This window comes from Malurus melanocephalus, unplaced genomic scaffold (assembly GCF_030028575.1).
Source record: "Malurus melanocephalus ecotype Western Australia unplaced genomic scaffold, MMel_1.1 scaffold_78, whole genome shotgun sequence".
NCBI classification, from domain to species: Eukaryota; Metazoa; Chordata; class Aves; order Passeriformes; family Maluridae; genus Malurus; species Malurus melanocephalus.
Genome location: NW_026623310.1, coordinates 220,515 through 240,929, shown reverse-complemented (window position 1 = coordinate 240,929; position 20,415 = coordinate 220,515). Strand labels below are relative to the sequence as shown.

At 37.7% G+C, this 20,415-nt stretch overlaps 1 protein-coding gene across 3 annotated transcripts in view; it reads left to right on the top strand.

Moving 5' to 3' along the window:
* RCBTB2 (RCC1 and BTB domain containing protein 2) overlaps window positions 1-20,415 on the top strand; it is a 29,714-nt gene that overhangs the window by 3,352 nt on the left and 5,947 nt on the right. For all 3 annotated transcript variants that reach the window (XM_057367354.1, XM_057367352.1, XM_057367351.1), the window contains 11 exons: window positions 2,247-2,307; window positions 4,224-4,382; window positions 4,850-5,000; window positions 6,578-6,744; window positions 7,430-7,588; window positions 8,703-8,810; window positions 10,865-11,007; window positions 12,714-12,904; window positions 15,849-15,975; window positions 18,974-19,110; window positions 19,874-20,004. In XM_057367354.1, the coding sequence (XP_057223337.1) occupies window positions 2,269-2,307; window positions 4,224-4,382; window positions 4,850-5,000; window positions 6,578-6,744; window positions 7,430-7,588; window positions 8,703-8,810; window positions 10,865-11,007; window positions 12,714-12,904; window positions 15,849-15,975; window positions 18,974-19,110; window positions 19,874-20,004 (1,512 nt within the window). In that variant the 5' untranslated portion in view covers window positions 2,247-2,268. The remainder of the gene's footprint in view (window positions 1-2,246; window positions 2,308-4,223; window positions 4,383-4,849; window positions 5,001-6,577; window positions 6,745-7,429; window positions 7,589-8,702; window positions 8,811-10,864; window positions 11,008-12,713; window positions 12,905-15,848; window positions 15,976-18,973; window positions 19,111-19,873; window positions 20,005-20,415) is intronic.

The window sequence follows — 20,415 nt, the reverse complement described above, 5'->3', positions numbered from 1 at the left end:
GAAATAAGGTGTCTATGTTTGCAAAGCAAAAGAGGGGGTTACAGGGTAATTGTCTCACAGTTATAGATAAGATAAAACATCATCTGAGTTGTGAGAGCATGTATCTGATCTTTGTTCTTGAAAAGGTGAAACAAAACTGACGGGAGTCTGAAAAGCAGTGGAGTCGAACCCCTTTTATTAGGGAGCTGAAATGGTTAGATCCCAGTGTATCTTTATACTAGCAAATCAACTGCTTTTGAAGTCAACTGCTTTTGTCTGATCAGGTGCAATTGAAATGAAATATTAAAACCTGAAGAATTATGGGTATCAGTTTTATATCAGATGGTTTGAGGAAGGAAACATGGAATTCTACATTTGTTTTACCTAGAAAATTCATAGTTGGTAATTATTACCTTGGGGGCCTGAGTGTAGGCTAAGGATGGTCCAGAAGCAAGTAACATATGTCAGCATTGCTAGGGAGTGCTGGAAATTGATGCTACAAAATATTGGATAGCATTGATAATCACTTTCACAGTAGGACTGCTGGCATACTTGAAATAAAATGTTTCAGAAYTGCAGTTCAGTAGTACAGTCAAAGGCCTTAATTAGGGGAGGTGTTTTCTGCTTTAAAGAGAGATAATGTACATAAAATCAACTGTTTGCATTCCTGTTGTTTGAAAAAGTATGTTGAAGAAAATAAGAAATTACTTAACCACAAGAGCTCAGCAAATTGCCCCATTTCCATGAAGGTGTAAAGGTTGGTAAATGGCTTATTTAGGGTTCTTACCTGGTGCTGCTGCTCCCGCTTGGCATGGATGCATGGATATCCAGTGGGTCCTGGATCATGTCTGCCAGCACTGTTTGGAGTTGGGGATCCCCAAGGTCATCTTAAATGGCAGTAGGTGCTGATTTGTGGGTAACTGAATCAGCCCTTTAATATTTTGCAGTTGAAGGGGAATATAACATAGCTTCAAGTTACTTCAGTTTGGATTTGTGTTTGAGCATTAAGCTCAAAGTCAGTGTGGACTTTAGCACATGAGCTCAGACTAGGTGTATAAAATACAGCGTGTGTGTGGATTTGTGGGTGTTGTTGAAGGTTAAGTTTAACAGTTGTGCATATTGAGTWTGGCCAAGCTGCAGCAGCTGTTGAGGGTTTTTTTCATTTAAAARTAATAACTTTTTGTTTATTCAGTAAATTACATTATGCTTGTTGAACCATTAGCATTTATAATAGTGAAGTCATGGTAATTTCATGTATTTAATGTCATTGGATTAGGTCTTGTGGAATGAATTCTTGCATAAGAGATGAGTTTAGTAGTAAGTTAGTTTTACGCAACTACATTTGTTACTTGTATTAGTGTGGTATTTATCTGAAAATTAACTCAGTAAAATGGTATCTTGTTTGTCAGATGTTATTCTACCTGTACTCAGAATTTTACAGATGTGTAATTTTACTTGAGAAGTAAACAGATTTTTAGCTATGTCTGAACCAATGTACCTGAAAGAAAATTATGTGTATGACTTTATAAATGTTCAGTGAAAGAGGCTTGTACAGCTTCAGAGCTGCTTCTCATTTTTGTAGTTCTGCTGAAAACAAAGTTGCATGGCTTTCTGTTTGGAAATAATTTTAGGATAGTAGAGGAGTGCATATTTGTGAAGAAACATCTGGTCTGAAAATCTGTTTCTTTTGATAATGTACGTCATAGAAGTTATACAGGTAATTAACCAGGTTGACAATATTTTCTGAAGCAGAATGAATTTTGTAACAGGCTCTYAGTAAACCTGAAAAGACACAAATCTTTTTCTAACATTGGTTTCAGAATGGAACTGGAATAAGTGCATTTGAAAGCTTAAGCCAGAAATTGAATTCTCTGAGCAGTGTGCTTATTCTTTGCTGAAAGAAATGTCTTAAAGAATTATGTCAGCAAGGTTCTCAATTTATTTTTACTGCAATAAAAAGAYATTGGAGTATGGTGCTCGTAGAAACATCTTTCTTTCCAATTGCAATCTGATTAATTTTCCCACTTGTTTAAAAAAAAATTTGTCCAAGAATTAATGTTTTAGATAACAATACAGAAGAGCAGAGCCTGCCTAACTGATCATGTTACAGCTGTATATAAAAGCAAAACTGAGTGAGCTTTGTATTTCTCATTTTCTCATCCCATGGAAGAAGATGCTTTTGGCTTGATACGAAGTGTGCATAGCTTCAGAAAGTATTGTTGCAGCAATATAGTTTGTTGATTATAACCACATTTCTCTCTCCACAGGGGGACACAAGCACAAAGCCATATGGAGGATGAGCCTCCTCCTCAAGGAGTCAGTGTCAAGGTCAGAATGTCAGTTTGTGTTGAGAATTCTGTACTGCTCTGCTCCAAAGGAGGAAGCTTGGTTCCATTTAGCAGTAGCTTTGTACATGCAAGTAGTTTTCAAGGTAGATAGAAAACAAAAGCTATAGGTAGAAGAAATCTCGCTTAAGTCATCCACAAAATATTTGCAGAACAATATATTCATATTACGTCTAAGATTCATGTCAAAGTCTGCCTTTTATGACTTTGTGCAATATAATGAGGGAACTGATCACTTATGGGATATAAATGTTGATAGGCTAAGAGTTCAAGCTGGTTTTTATATTTTTTAAACCAAATATAATGTGGAAGTGTGTGAGGGGAGAAATTCTTGAAAAGTGAAAGAATATCTCTTACTGAGTTGAGTGTAGCTAATAATTCCAGAGACGGGATTTAGATTATGGATACTTTTTTGTCTGATCAAATTTTGGTTCTTTCTTTCTTTTTTTTTAAAGTTCAATATCATAAGTATTTCCTTGGGTGCTTTTTGCAAGAGCAGTTGGGGAGTTTTTCTCTCTGTAGTATTTTAGTGTTAAGAAATGCTATGGTTTTGTTTTGTTTTGTTTTGTTTTTTAATCTTAATTATGAGGGTAGGACTTGAGTGCTTTGTAGAAGGAGGTTACAGATAAAACAACTTTTCTATTTAAGATGAATGAGCTCTGACCCACTGAGCACTTGGAATTTAGAGCCCATACTGTGAAGAAACCAATATGTTATTCCAATAAAGAATCTGTAAAATTGAAGGACACCCTAACTATCTTTTTGAATCTCAAGCTTCAGTCTTGAGCAAAAGTGAGATGCAGTTTTGTTGATGCAGTTGGAAGTGTAGTCTGTGATAMTTTCAGTATTTATTATCGTATCTTAAGAGGGCCTGAAATTCTCCGTAATAAAAATGGCAAGCTCTTGACATAGAAGAAATTGTTCTGCAAACAGCAGATGAAAGAAGACTGGTTCCATATGGATTCTGGTCCTTTGTCTGTTACAGCCTCTTATGTACATGGAAGACAGCATTTGCTAGGATTAGCTTGGACCTACTTGCTTGCTGACTTGTTTCATAATGTCTGTTTATCCAGCTGCCTGCTGCCAAGCTGATTGTGTCAGCAGGATCTTACTTCCCTTTCCCTGGCAAATTTGGCTGAAGTTGGTCAGTTACTTGCTGAGAGATGGGGAAAGAACGGGCAGAATCAAAATCACAACTTTTTTTTCCATGAAGATGGCCAATCCTTCTTTCCCATTCTCAGAAGTATATAATAAAGGAATGTGTGGTCAGCTGCTATTTGCTAAAAMATTTAGTTTAGGGTTTCCTTCTTGAGTTTCTAATGTTACCTATATTTCTGCATACATTTTTTCATACTAAGTGATACTGATTGGAAAAGCAATATTCTTATGACTGATACAACACACTTCAGACTCCAAACTAGAATTTATGCACATCTTWGTGTAAGGTGGGGGTAGAAAAAATAATACATGAAAACAAATATGCATATTTTTCAAAATATGTGTTCTTGGGCAGACTTCTTTTATGGTTTCTTATTTTAATGGCAATTTTGAAGCACCAAGGGAAAATACACGGATGAAAAGTTTTGAATATACACTTTGTATTGGAGTCCTGTACATTGAATTCTGTAAGACAGCAGTTACGTTGTATGCATATAGTGAAAATATGACCTCACCATTTAASTTCTTATATGGTACATTTCTCCATTAATATAGATCCTTCTAGATCATTATATATTTTGTTTGTTATTTTAATGTCTTCCTTTCAAGTATTATTCTAGAATTAAAATACTGGCTTGTTATTGAAAAAAAAAAGATGGTAATGTTTCTCTAATTTTTTACTCTGCAAAGGCATATATTCCTCTCTGTGCGGGTATTTGATATCATTTTTTATGATACCAGGCCTTGGAGGCAACACTGTTGTCAGCCCTGAAGATGCTGGATGTTGGGAAATGGCCGATTTTTTCTCTCTGTTCTCCAGAGGAGCTCAAGTTAATTCGTCAAGCCTGTGTATTTGGCAGTGCTGGTAATGAAGTGTTGTATGCAACTGAAAATGATGAGGTAATTGTCCAAGAGCGTATATGAATGTGACATGTTTAATCAGTTACGTATCAATTTATTCTGATAGTCGGTGACATCATAGTATACCTAGAGAAAGTTGCATGCAAAAATGTCTGATTCTTTTGCTTGCTACTTTAACATTTTCAGTTTAAATTAAAAGCTTCCTACTAAARTCAGAGAGATGGAGTTAATCATTTGTTGCAACTGCATAGTGACAGGTTGAGAAGCAATGGACACAAACTGGAAGGTGGGAAGTTCTGATTCACGACTAGGAAAAAAATATGATTAAATCCTGAAGGAGCTGTGAGATTTGTTTTCCTTGGAGTTGTTTCAGAATCTTTTGGGTAWGGCCTCTAGTCATGCTGGTCTGTTTAGATCTTTGTTGAGCACAAGGGTGGACTAGCTGACCTTTAGAGGAGGTCCTCTGTTGGAACCTAAATTGTGRGTCTGTGATTCTTTTATAACAGGTTTTTGTGCTTGGCATGAACTGCAGTGGCTGTTTGGGAACAGGAGACATGCAGGGCACCATAGAACCAAGGAGGTTAGATTCCCTGTGTGGCAAAAAGATAGCCTGCCTGAGTTATGGAAGTGGCCCTCATGTCGTTCTTGCTACAGAAGGTAAAGTATGACCTGAGTATTGCTTTTTCAGAGAGTTCACCTAAATTAATCCAGCAGGTGTGAAAGGTCTGGGCTGGTAACATGAGAGACAGTTGAGGTAAGTATTCTGCGCTGTTAAGTCTGATATATTTTCATTGGCAAATATGGCATGCCAGCTAGCTTGTTATTTTCTGGAGCTTTTCAAGCCCTGCTTTGATCTTATTACTACTTTTGGAAGAGTGAGGATTTTTGGGGGGGGGGGGGGGGGGGGGTGTTTTTTTTTTTTTTTTTTTTTTTTTGCTTTTCAGTGAAGTTTGAAATTTCTGATTGCTCTTGAAATGCATTAGTGGCTACATTATGCCCCTATGTTCTTGTGCCTGCATTGATCCTTTAACTAAAATTAATTTTTTCCTTCCAGTACCTACTTTTGGATGTGCTTTAAAGATCCATAATGTTGCCTCTCAGCCTTTATGTTTCCTTCATTGACACTCTATTATCCTCATCATGGTAGTGGTCCTTCTGTTCACAATTAAGGATGTTACTCTTGAAGATAAATTACTAGTGTTGTGTTCCGAGTGAGGTTCTGTTAGAGCCTAATTGATGATATTCATACTTATCTCTCCTTGTTAATGAGGGAAGGCATTTTCCAGTATTCTGGATTAGGTGACTAAAAGTAGGTGAGGGGAATTATGTTGTAAATGTGCTCTTTCATATTCAATTGCATTCCACCATTTTCTCCAGTCTTTGTGGCGCCATTCTGTATGCCTTTTTCATGTATGCATCTGTATTCCTCTGGGCTTCGTTGCTGGCAGATCTCACTGACACACTCGTACTCCTTACCCCAGTGATGAAGTACTGCCAAAGAGCAGGTCCAGAACTGATCCTCCTAACACCATTTGCATTAATAGCTTTCCTTCAGCACTGCTTTTTTAACTTACCTTTTAGAGGGCTGTTATATGTTCCACAATTCTTGGGTTAATTACTATTATTTCCATTTTGCTGCATGTTTCTGTGTCATACATTTCACATGTTTACTAAAATTCACATTCACATGCTGGTGAAATGAAGAAAAATGTTGTTTGTTTTTGATAGGATAAAGTAATTAGATTTAACCACTTATTACAGAGAAGTACTTGTTTAGTGTAGCATATCTTRTCTTTGTAGTTCTGAGGGAACCCTTAGGGAATATGCATGTTGTGAGGAAATGAAAGCTTGTTATTTGAATTTTCCAGAGTGGGAAACAGTGCCAGGGCATAGATAAGAAATTCTGATTGATTGACAGTAACAAAGGAGTTGAAATGGCGATTCTGATTGTCATTTCATCCTTTTCTCTTCTTTATTGCATCATCCCTTTTCCTGCAGCAATGTGTTTTCTTTACAGTGATTGTCATGCTACTATCCTTTTGGATTTGTGGTCAACATTGTGTAAAAGTTGCCTTGATATGTCCATGGGCTGAAGAGCCCCAAAGGACATATATATTTATACACTTAAGTATGTATATTGTTATTGAATTTGACTTTTTAGTTTGTAATTTTATGTTGTGTACTCATGGGATAAATGAAGCTTTTTCAACCAGCTCTTTACRTTTTTCTTGTAGAAGGAGAGGTGTACACATGGGGTCATAATGCCTACAGTCAGCTGGGCAATGGTACAACAAATCATGGTTTCGTTCCATGTCAAGTCTCTACTAACTTGGTGAACAAGAAAGTGATTGAAGTTGCCTGTGGCTCTCATCATTCTATGGTGTTGACATCTGATGGTGAGGTGAGAGTAATGGGAATGAATATCTATTTTCTCTTAATGAAACTCATGTCTGTGAGAAACAGGAAAACATTCTGGACCTATAGCATTAGATCTTGCTTCTTGCAATCTTCACAGTGCTGATGCAACACAAATGTTCCAAAAAAATTTAAGCTTGTGATGGTGTAGCTGCTTTGAAGTGTGTGCAGAACACTGATTTTGTGCCMCATCTGCTTGTAACAACAAATTGTGCAGCCTGTTCCTTGCCATGCTATACTCTCCTTCAAATGCTTAATGGCATTAAAGCTGATGTTAACGTAAATCACATTCTCTGAAATGAATTCTATCTGCCAGAGTAAAAAGTTTCCTGGAATTTGCTTTGAGGTGCCATTTGTGGCAATTAGGCATTCTACTTTGGGTTCTGGAAAACTAGCATTGGATTCTTCCAGCATTAATGCAGCTGTCATATTGCCTCTTGCCCTTGAGTGGAGGAACATAAGAGAATGGAATATTTAAATACTTAGATTGGTTTATTTTTGTTAGAAACAATTCAGTTGCAAACCTGTGTGTCTTCCTAAATGTGTACAAGTATACATCCACTTAAACGTACAAAATGAAATTTTTTATGCATACAGCTTTTTCTCTCTTGATTATGTACTTTGAACTGTATGTTATAAAGCCATCTTTGATGACARTTCTCTTGCAACAGGTATATACATGGGGTTATAACAACTCAGGCCAGGTTGGATCTGGTTCAACAGCAAATCAGCCAATTCCTCGAAGAGTTACCAGCTGCCTACAAAATAAAATAGTAGTTAATATAGCTTGTGGACAGATGTGCTCTATGGCTGTGGTGGAAAATGGAGAGGTAAGAAATTTAAAGTGAATTTTTGGACTGAATTTTACTTCATGTAATAACATGGCATGTAGGTAATTTCAAACTTGGTAGTAATGAGCTGCTGTTCAGAAAGGAAGTTTACCTTTCCAAACTCACTCAAGTCTAGCTGCTTATACTGCTCATAAAAACCTTTGTAATTATACCACTGCTGTCTTTAGCATTCATAGATAAATAAATTATTGTATATACTAGAATCTAAAGTGTTGTGAGAATAATCAATGAATGTGAGAACAATCACAGAATGACATTGTAATTTTCAGTGCTTTCACATGTCTTGAGAGAAAACAAAAACAAAAGTACATTGCATATATTTGTTTCACTGCAGTACCTCCTGAGTCTCATATTTTTTTATCCTCTTTTCAAAGATATAAAGAGGTTGTATTCAAAGATACAAAGAGGTTGTAGAGTTCTTGTTTTAGTTCATATGTGCAGATRGTATTAGGCAGTATACATTCTTGCTAGCTCCATTTCTTCAAGCACTTGAGTTTAGAACTAAGTAGCTATTGATCATATGCAGTAGAACTATGTCACTGAAAGTGTCAGAGCTCAGTGTTTTCCCTTTTTCTAATGTTTGGCATAAAGCTGCCTACTCAAACTGTTGTGCATAGTTTCCAGTTCCTACTGGTTTTAGTGTTTTCTGTCAAAAGATTTTTAAATGACAAATTAGCTCTTTGAAAAAGGGAAGTATTAAGCTGGATTTGGTCTGTACTGGCAAACAGCCATATGAATCACTGATTTTCTGTTCTTAATATTAAAATATTGTATTCCTATATAATCTGACTCTTGAAGAGCATGAATGTGGAAGTTTAAATTCTAGATGAGCGTGTAATTGGTATTTTAAAGAGAAACACGTATATATATATATATATTTATATATATAATATATAAAATATATATATTTTAAAGAGAAATATGTGTTTATATAGGTAGATATATGTATGAGTATGTTTGTGTGTATCTGCATATAAAGTAGTAAAATGTGGGGCAAGAAAGATTGAAGAAAATTCTAACTCTGAAGTAGTTGTATTGCTTTTAGAGGAAGTGAATACAGCAAAGAGTTAATCATGTCTGTCTCTGTTTTAAGGTCTATGTCTGGGGGTACAATGGAAATGGCCAGCTGGGGCTGGGCAGCAGCGGCAACCAGCCCACGCCTTGCCGGATYGCAGCCCTGCAGGGCATTCGTGTGCAGCGGGTACGTGTGTGCTGCACCACCTCAGACCCTCTAGGAACCTCTGCAGGTGTCATACAGGCAGCAAATGCTGCCTTTGAAGGAGACAGTCCTTTGTTTAAAGTGACATCAGAATAAAAAATGTGTGTCCTAAAATGGGCCTCTGCCAATAGGGCAGAAACTGACCCTCTAGAGTTCAGTGGAAATTTTCCCATTGACTTCAGTGAGGCCAGGATTTTACTTAAAGAGGACTAGACCATTAGAAATGTTTCTTTTGGGTTACTTTTCCTGTGAAAGTTAATTTAAAAGTATTCTGTTATCCATTCTGCATTAACCCCTGTCTTTTCTGGAAAAATGCTGCAGTTCAGCATTTTTTCTGTCTTGAAGACTGAATCCCACTTTTAGAACTGCACTCCAGCCACAGTGACTGACTGGTGTTTGGAGTCTGAACAAATTCTCTCCCACTGTATTTGGCTAACATTTGGTATGATTCCATGGTTAGTCTTGACCCTTGGAGGTTATTGCACTTTACCAAACAAGGGGGCTGCCACCAGTGTAACAAGCAATCTGATAACTTCTTTTGGCTAATGAGAATTATTTAAAGTGACTGCAGGACTGAAACTGAAAGTTTTTAGTTGTTTTATGAAAAATTTAGGATACTGTCAGGAAAATTATATAATCTGAAAACATCAGTTTTGTAACCTAGTGAAAATTTCTGAGAGCATTTTGAAGTTTGGATCCTGTTTATTGCTTTTTCTCAGGGAAGCTATGGGTTTTTCAAGTCTTTTAAAAGAAACTAATTTAATTACATAATTTTACATCCTGGGATGTAGACAGTAGATTTGCTAGTAACAACTGTTGGATAGTAACATAATAAAGTGAGTATTATGTTCCCCTGTATATTTATTCTTCTATTTAGAGAGTGAATGCTCCAGCAAGTTTGTCTTAGATCCTATTTCTATCAACTGTATTTGCTTGATAGCAATTAATACATATTGTAGATCTCCAAGCAGTAAATAACTTAAGGATTTATTTCCTTTAAAGTACATCCCATGCTTCATGGATATCAGTGGACTATGTACACTTACAGTATGCTTTGCAGGTCATACAAAGAGAGGTGAGCTAGTTTTGGACAGTGTGAATTGGTTTTTGATAGCCATCTAAGTTACATTAACTCCTGCAGAGCAAGGCTGTTGCTGGTAACGTTGCCACAGTRTATCTGTCTGTGTGTGGGACATGTGCTGTGTCTGTAAAGAGGATTTTTGAACAATCTGATACCAGGTACCTGAGGAGGCAGCTCAGCAGGACAGAGGGGCTTTGCACTATAGGTTAAGAGTTGATGCAGTTGTGTGCTGCCATCAAAATGGAGAGTTTTGTCTCTTCCCATTCTTTCCCGGCTGATTGCTCTTGTTGCTTACCTCGTGTGGGCATCAGTGGTTCTCATACCCTACTGTGAAAGTTTTCTTCCAGTGATGTAAGTTTAGAGARTCACAGAATGGCCYGGGTTGACAGGGACCCTAAAAATCATCCAGTTCCAGCCCCCTGTCATGGGCAGGGACACCTTCCCCTAGACTGGGTTGGTCACGGCCCCAGCCAAGCCAGCCTTGAACACTTACAGGGATAGGGAGTTATCCCAGCTGAGCTAGCACAGGGAGGGGGCAGTTTTGTGTGCCTGTCAGTCAGGATGAGAGGAGCAGACAGAGAGACCTCAGCTGTTTTTCYAGTGGTAAAGCTTTCCTATTGGCTAAGTTGCCCGTGGAGCAAAGTCAATGCAAGACAGACAATTTTCACTTTTCTGCATGTTATTTGTATTTGTCGTATAGCTTTCCTTCTTTCTCAGTTTCATTATTCTTTTTGCTCTACTCTTGAGATTATCTGTCAGGTTTTCTCGTTGGTTTATTTTTCCCTCCAAGTCACCTCATCTACTTTCCTTCCATTTTTAATAAACTTTTCTGTATTTGTAGTTTTTACAGTGGTATACAATCAATGTCATTAACCTATAGCATAAGATGCATCTATCTGTATTAACTGACTATTACATGAAAATGAGGTTTTCTTCTTTTTATTACTTCTTACAGGTTGCCTGTGGCTATGCACATACATTAGTGCTAACAGATGAAGGTCAGATATATGCCTGGGGAGCCAATTCATATGGCCAGTTAGGTACTGGGAATAAAAGTAACCAGTCTTACCCTACAACAGTTATTGTGGATAAGGACAGGTAATACTTAGAGTCTTGCAATCAGACATTGGTTGACATACTCTCAGAAGAACTACATAAAATTATGGTATTTTTAATCTGTTTTTTTGGGGGGATAAGGAGCCTGTAATTTTTTGCAATGGTTTATCTGCTTAATGTGAACAGAACTTTCACTGAGAGTGCTTGAATCTGTCAAATAACCATTCCTGTGAAAGAGAAACTGGATATTCTGAGCCTGAATATGCTATTTTCTCCTTCAGCTCACACTCTACCGACCTTAATTGCAGTTTCCCTTCAGTGGTGTAGTTTCATTGTTTGAAGTCAACAGTAAAAGCTTTATTTTCTGTGAATATAAATTGTATTTTAATATGCTACTTATGACAAGATGTGTACTCAGAAGAAGTGAAGAGTGGACATCTGCAATTTGTGTTATTTCTGCTTCTAAATCTGGCTCATAACCTRAGAGAGAGAGAGAAAAGGACTTCTTTCTTGGTGGTGTTGCCTAAAAATTAAGCTTAGATTTTTGCAAGTTAACTATTTTTCTCTAGATCCTTGAGGGGTAGTGAGGCAGTTATTTCTATTGCTGTTGTAAAGCCATGTATGTATATGGCCAGAARTCTTGATTTTGTCCTCCTGTTGTGAGTAAGAAGGAAAGTGAGACATCCCTCTTAGCCTTGTGTCTGAGTACACCGTTGTGAGGAGGTACCTTCTCTGCTCTGGTGATGAGACATAGTCTGATCTTGAACATTGCTATTTCTCCATGTGTTTTTGTGCTTTTGCTTAAAATGTTACCGATTTTTTTTTCCCAGACATTTTGGCAGCAGTTACAACAATAATTTAATGCAAGTTTTAGTGTTGCATGCTGTCTTTCCATTTTGTTGGTCAGAATGTGAATTCTTGGTGTCAGTGAAAATATTGGCTCACTAAAGCCTGCAAGATTTGTGCATACAGCTTTAAACAAGTTGTTGCCCTGCCATTATCCCCAGGCAGCTGGGAAAACAAGTAAACAAGCAATAGTTCAGACTGCAAAACAGTGGATTGTGTAATGCTGTACACAGTGGGAGTTTTGAAGTCCTAAATCAAGCTCAGGATTAGAGACATAGCCTAGCTAAAAGACATTTAGAAACAGCTTTAAGTGCTGTTGGTTCTAATTTTTAATTTTCAAAATGAAAGTCCTTTAAATGTAAGTAATAGTAATTATATGAGTAGGAGCAAGTATGTTTAACTTGTTGGTTTATAACTGTTAACAATAACCAAAGAGAAAAAAGGCTTTGATTAACTTTCAATTATAAGCCAAAATCAAGTTTTTTGTTTTAATGCCTCCTCCTTTCCTCCTTCATCTTCTCCAAGTATTTGTTCTCTACAATGCAGCCACTCACCTCACTGCCCAAGGACATTTAGAGACTTGAAAGTCATCATAGCTTTGCTTGGGGGAGCTGAGGGGTCAGCAGTGCATGTGCTGCAGCAGATCCAGGGCTCTGCTGTCACCATGTCAGCTCGCTCCCAAGATGCTTTTCTGCAGAGAAACTTCAAGTGCACGCTGCTTGAAGAAATACTGCCAGCCCTTTTAATTCTGCCGGATATGCCCAGAAAGCATTCTTGCTTATGTGCATGCCTACAAGTATGTCTTGCACCAGAGAGAGACTGGAGGCAGTGAGTTTATTCGCTGTGTTTTGTTCTTAATGGGAGTGACTTGCTTGCTTTCTTTTGTTTGCTTGGGAATTCAGAGTCGTGGAGATCGCAGCCTGCCACTCTGCGCACACGTCAGCTGCCAAGACCCAGAGTGGCCAGGTGTACATGTGGGGCCAGTGCCGGGGGCAGTCCGTGACCTTTCCCCAYCTCACCCACTTTGCCTGCACTGACGATGTGTTCGCCTGCTTTGCCACCCCTGCCGTCATGTGGCGCCTGCTCTCCGTAGGTGAGCTCAAACAGTTTTTGTTTTGACAGCTTCTCAGTATAATCATTAGTTCATAAAACAGTTGTGTGTATTTGAAGCCTAAACTTAGTTTCTCACAAAAATTTATGTAGGAAGCAGAGTCATAATGACATGTTATATACGTGTGAATGGTAATATGGAACGTAAAAAAGTGCTAAAGCCTGATAGCAGTGCTGAATACTTGTCTGTTTTATTCATGTRGTTTGTTTCTATGGGGAAATGCCTCAGGTTTGGGGAGTGTTTACTTTTCTGTGTAACCTCTGTATGTGACTGTCCAATGGCTGTGGGTGGAAAAGCTGAGATTGAATTTGAATATTTAAGAAAAATGTGCAGAACATTTAGGAACCCTGAAGCTTTCTGTCATGCCCCTAAGTAGACTATTGAGAACTGAGGGACCCAAATTCCCATGTTCCAAATGGGCCACAGGCGCTCAGTCTCATCACAAGTGATCATGACCTGGTCTTCTGAAGAGAGGAGTTGCTGGATCTTAGATGTTTGATTAGCATTAAGATTTGTCTTGCTGGCCTTGACTAGAAAGAGTTAAGTATATAGCATTGGCTACCAGAGAGCTCATTGTTCAGCTACAATTTAATCCCATTATAGTTTTTGTTGTTGTTGGGTTTTTTGTTTGGTTTGTTGTTTTTTTTGTTGTTACTGTTTTTTTGTTTGTTTTAGTTTGTTGTGAGTTTTGATTTTTTGTTCATTGTTGTTCTTCTTATGTGGGGCGTATATGTCTTTGTTGTGTCTGGATTTTTGGGTTTTTTTCTGGTTTGGTGKTTTTTTTTGGTTTTTGTTTGTTTTTTTGGACCTTGACTTCTTGGTCACTTGGGAAAAAATGCTACAACACGATAGCAAAGCGTAAGGTGAAACCTTACAGGTCAAAAAGGTTAGCTTGCCTTTAAACATAACTAGTTTCAGATGCACCTTCAAAGCCACATTCTCAGATGTGCCATATGGTCTGTCCAGCTCCCAGCATTATTCAGGGGATCTGAGCAGGGTTTCTTGTGATGACATAGGATAAAGGATGGTGGCTATCAGCCCCTTATTGTGTCTCCTGTGCTGTTTTTAGTTGGGTGACTCTGTGCTGGTTTCAGATGTGCCTTTTTGCACACTCCAGGAGTTGAGGGTGACTGGCCTCTCCATTCTGGCCCCACCTTAGCAAGTTGTCAGGACTGACTCACTGTTGTTTGTCATCTGATGTACGCCTGCTGGGAATCTTCAGGCAGCTGCATCCTGGGATCTTACATTACTGAACTAGGTGCCATGGATACCTGCCATGCTTGCAGCCCTTCTCTGTCTGTTTTATTCTGGTGCTTCCACACCCAGGCATTCCCATTCTCCTCAGGTTTATGGCAGTTCTAACATTTCTAATACAATTCTTAGCACTGGCTGCTAAGGAGTTTTCTTGGCTTTGTGCCTTGTTAGTGCGAACTGCCTCTTCATTTCCTTCCTCTGGTTCCCCCTTCACAGCTGTAACAAATAAAAGCATCTGGTTTCCCTCTACAAGTTTCAAAGCTGAGCCCCACTGTGTTCAGTCTTCCTGGCTGTAGAAATCAACTGGAGATGTAGCTTGGTGGATATCTGGATTGCCAGTTAACTTAGAAGAAAAGTTTCAGCTTTGCATTAGTTGCTAAAATGCTTTTTTGTTTAGATATCAGAGGTCTGAATAAATAAACCACATATTGCACAAAATAAGAACTAACCAAATATTTTACAGTATAATTATTTCAGAAATACTTCCTTTTTTATCACTACATTGGATTTCTCTCCCCCCTCCATTTTATCTGTACCTACCCAAATTTGGTGTACCTGACATTCTCTAAATGAAATGCAAAATTATTGTGCTAAACAAAGTGTAACAGTATGGAAGTGTCTGTGTGTGTGTGTGTGTGTGTGTGTTAAGCTTTCTCTAGAGCTTGTGGAGAAGGTCTTTTCATTTCCACAAGAATACTATTCTTATTTCCAGATTGGTAGGTTACAGGACCTAGTATTTATGTAATTTTCTGTAGAGAACAACTAATTGCTGACCCACAAGTTCTGTATAAATGCATACTGTGGTTTATGTGGTATGAAGATGTACAAAAATGTTTTCAGGGTTAAGAATGAGGTTTGGAGGTGGAAGGGTTTGTTGATTTTTTTTTTTTAGTAGTATTAAAGAAGATAGTTCTCTGGGGCTATGTGAAGGAGATTTGGATCAGTTCAGGAGGTAAAATTTTGTATGCAGATAATGGATGACTTTTCAAAGCTGTCTGGTAACTTTGTGATGTCATGTGCACGGTGGGATGTACAGACATAGGACACAAACAGGAATATGCAGACATTGATGCACTGTGCTTCTAACACCATTAAGTCTAGGGAAAGCTGTTCTTTTAGAATCCACTTGTAAGTGTTGGTATTTACTCTTAGGGATACTGCACTGGGCAGTTTCACTGCAACCAATATGTTGTTTCTATAGTAGATTTATTTTTGCTGTAATGTCTCCTCATGGGAGCATTTCAGAAAATTTTATTTCAAATTAAAACTGTTAGTTATTACAAGATCCTCAAAAGATCAATAAAAAAAACCCATAATAATGTACTCAGTAATGATTGATAGAAAATGCTATCAGATGCAGCAGTAAACTTCTGAGACTGTTAAGTTGGTTTTTTTCTGGCTTTGTATATATGAGTTAGGGGAGTGGAATTTAATGCTTTTTTTTCTAATAGAGATGTTTGCTTGGAGCAGAAAACTAGAAAGGACTGAATAAAGCTGTTTTTTCTTTGCTTTTCTGAGGCTCATACAGAACACATAGGCTGCTGGGGTTTTTTATTAGCCTTAAGGAGATGTATTTATTAGGAGTGTTAATTGCTGATASATACCCAGAATGTTGTCCTGGGAGATACTTGTATTCCTTACTGCATAATAGCAAGTCCCCTATTTGTTCTAGAGCCTGATGACCATCTAACAGTAGCCCAGTCACTGAAGAAGGAATTTGACAACCCTGAAACGGCAGACCTGAAATTCCTAGTGGACGGAAAATACATTCATGTTCATAAAGTGCTTCTCAAAATTAGGTAAGGAGCAAACTGTATACATTGTATAAACTAAACTGCGTAGTGTAAGTCCACTGTGCTAAGTCATCACTGAAAAAAATTCTTGACTTATTTTTACAAATTCCCTTTTTCCTGATTCAGCTGCTGTTCTTCACTGTAACTATCTTTTCATCACTCTGTGTAATTATCAAACACGTTGCTCTACTACCTGCCTTGCCATCGCTTCCCTTTCCATCTGACATCCCCATTTATGCTACCTAAATGGCCTTGACCTTAATTTCCGGTCACCTTTTTCTGCCGAGGAAAAGGCTTACTTCCTTCTGCTGTCTTCTCAGTACTTAAAATCAGTTTTTCCATCCTTTATATGCTTGGCATCCTCCACCAGAATGATTTGAGTGGGTTGTGTTTATTCTTGGGTTTTGTGTTTATTCTTGGCTCTCTTTCCTTCCACAGCACCCTTCAGTTATTTCAGCAACATCTGTAGGTGCTATCCAGGTTATTGTTTTTCCCTTTTTTTGACAGATTTCTTGCTGTACTTGATTTAAACCTTCTCATCAGTTAGTTTGACTTTTAAGCTGGCTTYTTTTGTTTTTGCACCTCTTTGCAAGTTAAGACCACTTTACAGTGAGATTTGACATATGCAGATCTACAGAATAATCTCATTATTATTAACATGCAGAGAGATTAATTTGTTACTGCTGATGTGGTTTCTATTGGGATATTCTACAGACACTGCTTTAGATCTCTTCTGCCTTGCCAACTGCTTCTGCTTTGTCCTCCACATTGTTAAAATTTTTTTTCWTTGCTATTTTTTTTCTGAAAATGCTTGGCTATCTCACTCACTTTATCAGCACTTTCATCTTACTACTTTTGCTCCTGATTCCTGTTTGTGATTTCTTGTGTACTACTGTGTAAAGTTAAAATTCCCTGTTAATTCTTGCCTGTCCTTGTTCTGTTGTTTTTTTTTTTTTTCTACTCTCCTCTTACCACTCTGATTACCTGTATTATTGTGGTCTTCCCTTTACTGGTTTCATTGTTTCATGCCTATAATTCAGCCTCTTCATTTGGAGTGCCATGTGTCGTCCATCAGATACCACATCAAGTCTTGTGTATGCCCAAAATGTTCCTGAGATTCTTTCTCCTGATAATCAGGCTATATGTAACTTCCTGTTATTTCTTATCTCTTGCACAAGTTTTCTCAGATTATATGGCATTCTGTGAAGGAAATGTGTCTAATTATAAAATGGATTTCAATATATGGCACCATCAAAATGCTATAAAGGAATAATAGAGCATCAGAGACAATCTGTAAAATTAGTATTTTCCTCGGCTGTCATGGTGCAACTGGATTAAAGTATTTAACATGGCATTTTGCARCATTTGGCCTTTTCTGAAGCATTGTCATGAAAGCAGTGCTGGTAAAAGTTTTCATTATCTATTTCCTTACTGCTCATGAGACTCCTCTCCATCTCTCTCTATTCCTGTTCTTGAACTGGATCCCGCTGTTGGTGGTTATTGGCTGGCGGTGGTGAAGTGTCAGGGAACCCCTGGTGCAGTGAGAGGAGCCCAGGGCCAGCAGTGCCTCCAGAAACAGACACATCCCCGTGTGGGGGTGGGATCCATCAGCTCTGCACTGAGTCAGCCACAGTTGCGAGTCTGGGCTGTCTCTGCTGGGAGATAGTGACAGGGAGAGGCGCTCCAAAAGATGAGTCACTCCATCCTTTGTAGACTGGAGGATGTGTACTAACCAATTTTGATTTATTTACTTATTAATTTTTCAGGGATCGATGTGCACTACCTTCTCTCTGATTTTGGTGTGGTGTCATTGGGGCACAGACTGTTTCCTAGGTCTGATCCAGGCTGGATGGGTAGCATGGTCGCCACTACTTAACATGAGGCTCTGGGAAGCAAAACAATGTTTTGTCTGCCTCTCCCAATGCCAGAATGTGGTAAAAGATGTGGCAGAAGCTAGATAATGACTTTTTATTTCTTTTTAAATTTGACAAGAGGTTTCATTATGTTATTAAAAGCCCCAAAATACTAAGATAAAAAAAAATTCTTCCAATAATCAGTAAAGTCAAATGTGAAAAACATAAGTGATTAGTTAAATGATTATTTTTCATTTGGATTTAAGTGATACTGTCTTTATATTGTAGTTTTGTCTCAAAGACATTAAAAGGAAACCATCCTTTTTATAGAAAAGTTTGAGTAAAAGAAGAGAAAATTCAGATGTGGGAGAGTTATAAATTAGGGTACTACAAAAAAGTGTGATTAGATTGTGGTTGTTATAGGAAAACTTATTGGAGATGGTGATGTTCTTTTACATCAACAAAAATTTTGAAAACTGCAAATGTTAGGATATTTTTTAGGGAACAGTAAGTTTCAGTGCATTATGTTACTGTGAACTGTATATTGCAGATTACAGCTATCAAAGGCAGTGCTTTTTCCTTGCTTGTACCTRTCACAAAAATATTCAGACTTGTAAGAAAAAGGTGATGAAAGATCTGAGTGAAAGTATCTTCATTTTCAATAATCCTTGAATCTAACATTTAATGCTAAATTGTGTATGGACTCTTGACACTGGAATAAATATATCTACAATTATTAATAATTTCCCTCTTCATTAGGCCATGTTGGAAAAATCAGGGTCAAATCTCAGAATTGTCTTAGTTAATTGCTAATTTAACTGCTATGAGACAGGAAATAAAATGGATTGTTAATGTATAACATATTTAAGAAAATGACATCAAAACCAGATGGGTAATCCTTGTAGATATTTTAAGTAGAAATGGAGCCTGTGGTAAAATATTAACAACAGAAATTAAATTCTGAATTACATGTATCAGGCTTATAAGGCTTAAAGAAATTAACATGTTCAAAGCAAGAAATCATGGAGCTTGAGGTTCTGCTTCTGTATTTAGTCTGTTAGGACTGATTGGTTTTTTTACCAACTTCTTGCTGCAGCTCATCTTTCAAGCTTAACTCTCAACAGTATATAATCTTTATTCATGTTTTGTAGGTGTGAACATTTTCGCTCCATACTCAATAATGATGATGAAATTATAGAAATGAGTGAATTTTCATACCCTGTTTACCGAGCCTTCCTGGAATATCTCTATACAGACAACATTAGGCTCCCTCCTGAAGATGCAATAGGTATTTGCTCTAAATTTAAATTGCTCTAGATTATTGTTTTTGAAAAGTTCAGTCGATATGTCATTACAGYGTGAGGAAAGCAGGGCTTGTTAATTTTAGTTTCATTAGCACTTTATTCTTGAGTCTGGCAGGTGTCAGGAAGAAAAGATGGAGTAGCAGGAAGCATGCCCAAGGAGAATGAGTGGTGGGCATGCAATGAGGTCAGAGATGCAGTGTTCAAAAAGAACTCATTGCTCTTATCAAGAACTTTCTTTTATTTAGAAAGGTACTAATGCCATCCTGAAACTTCTCTTATTTGAGTAACTGTAGTGATTTTTGATCCTGAATGAAAAGAGTATCTTCCCTGCATGGATTTTAGAGGATGTCAGGCAGTAATTGATGTCCAGAATGAAAACAAGAGATCAGAGCACTTGTATAGTAATAAAATGGTTCCTTTTTTGATAGATCTGTAGGGGACCTTAAAAATGCACACATCATCTAGGAAAAAAAAAAAAAAAAAGAGCCAGTCTTTGAATAATTCAGCCTAAAACAATAGGATAATTGATTAATTAAAAAAGACATGAATGTGTTTTGCTCCACAATAGTTAAAGCTCTGCACATTTTCACAGGCCTGCTAGATTTGGCAACACCATCTAGAAAAAAAAAAAAAAAAAAGAGCCAGTCTTTGAATAATTCAGCCTAAAACAATAGGATAATTGATTAATTAAAAAAGACATGAATGTGTTTTGCTCCASAATAGTTAAAGCTCTGCACATTTTCACAGGCCTGCTAGATTTGGCAACACTGTATAGAGAAAACAGACTAAAAAAGCTTTGCCAGCAAACGATCAAACAAGGCATTTGTGAAGAGAATGCCATTGCTCTTCTTTCTGCTGCTGTCAAGTACGAAGCTCAGGTAAGAACTTCTCTTCAGATAAGCAGTTGTTTTCTGAGAAATGAAGCTACCTAGTATAATCATGACTGTATTTAACTGATGAGGCAWGGTTACTGTAATTTCCCTTTCTGGCTTTCCAGATGTTTATTTTCTTCTTTTTAGGCTGTAAAGTAAAAATTAACCCTCCCACCCCGCCCTCGTCCCAGTTTAGTGTTTTCTTCCTCCCCTTTCAGCTTGCACCTGTGAGTCAGGGTGCTTAACCTGCTTTCTTCCTTGTCCTGTGACATGGGAGGGCATGACATGCAAATTTCTCACTGCCRTTTACATCACTGCTTTGGATTTTGCCCTGTGTTTCGCTCCCTGAGTTCTCCACCTGATCGTTTTGTCTGCCAGTGTCTGGTACTGTCATTCTGGTACTGATTTTTACAGGMA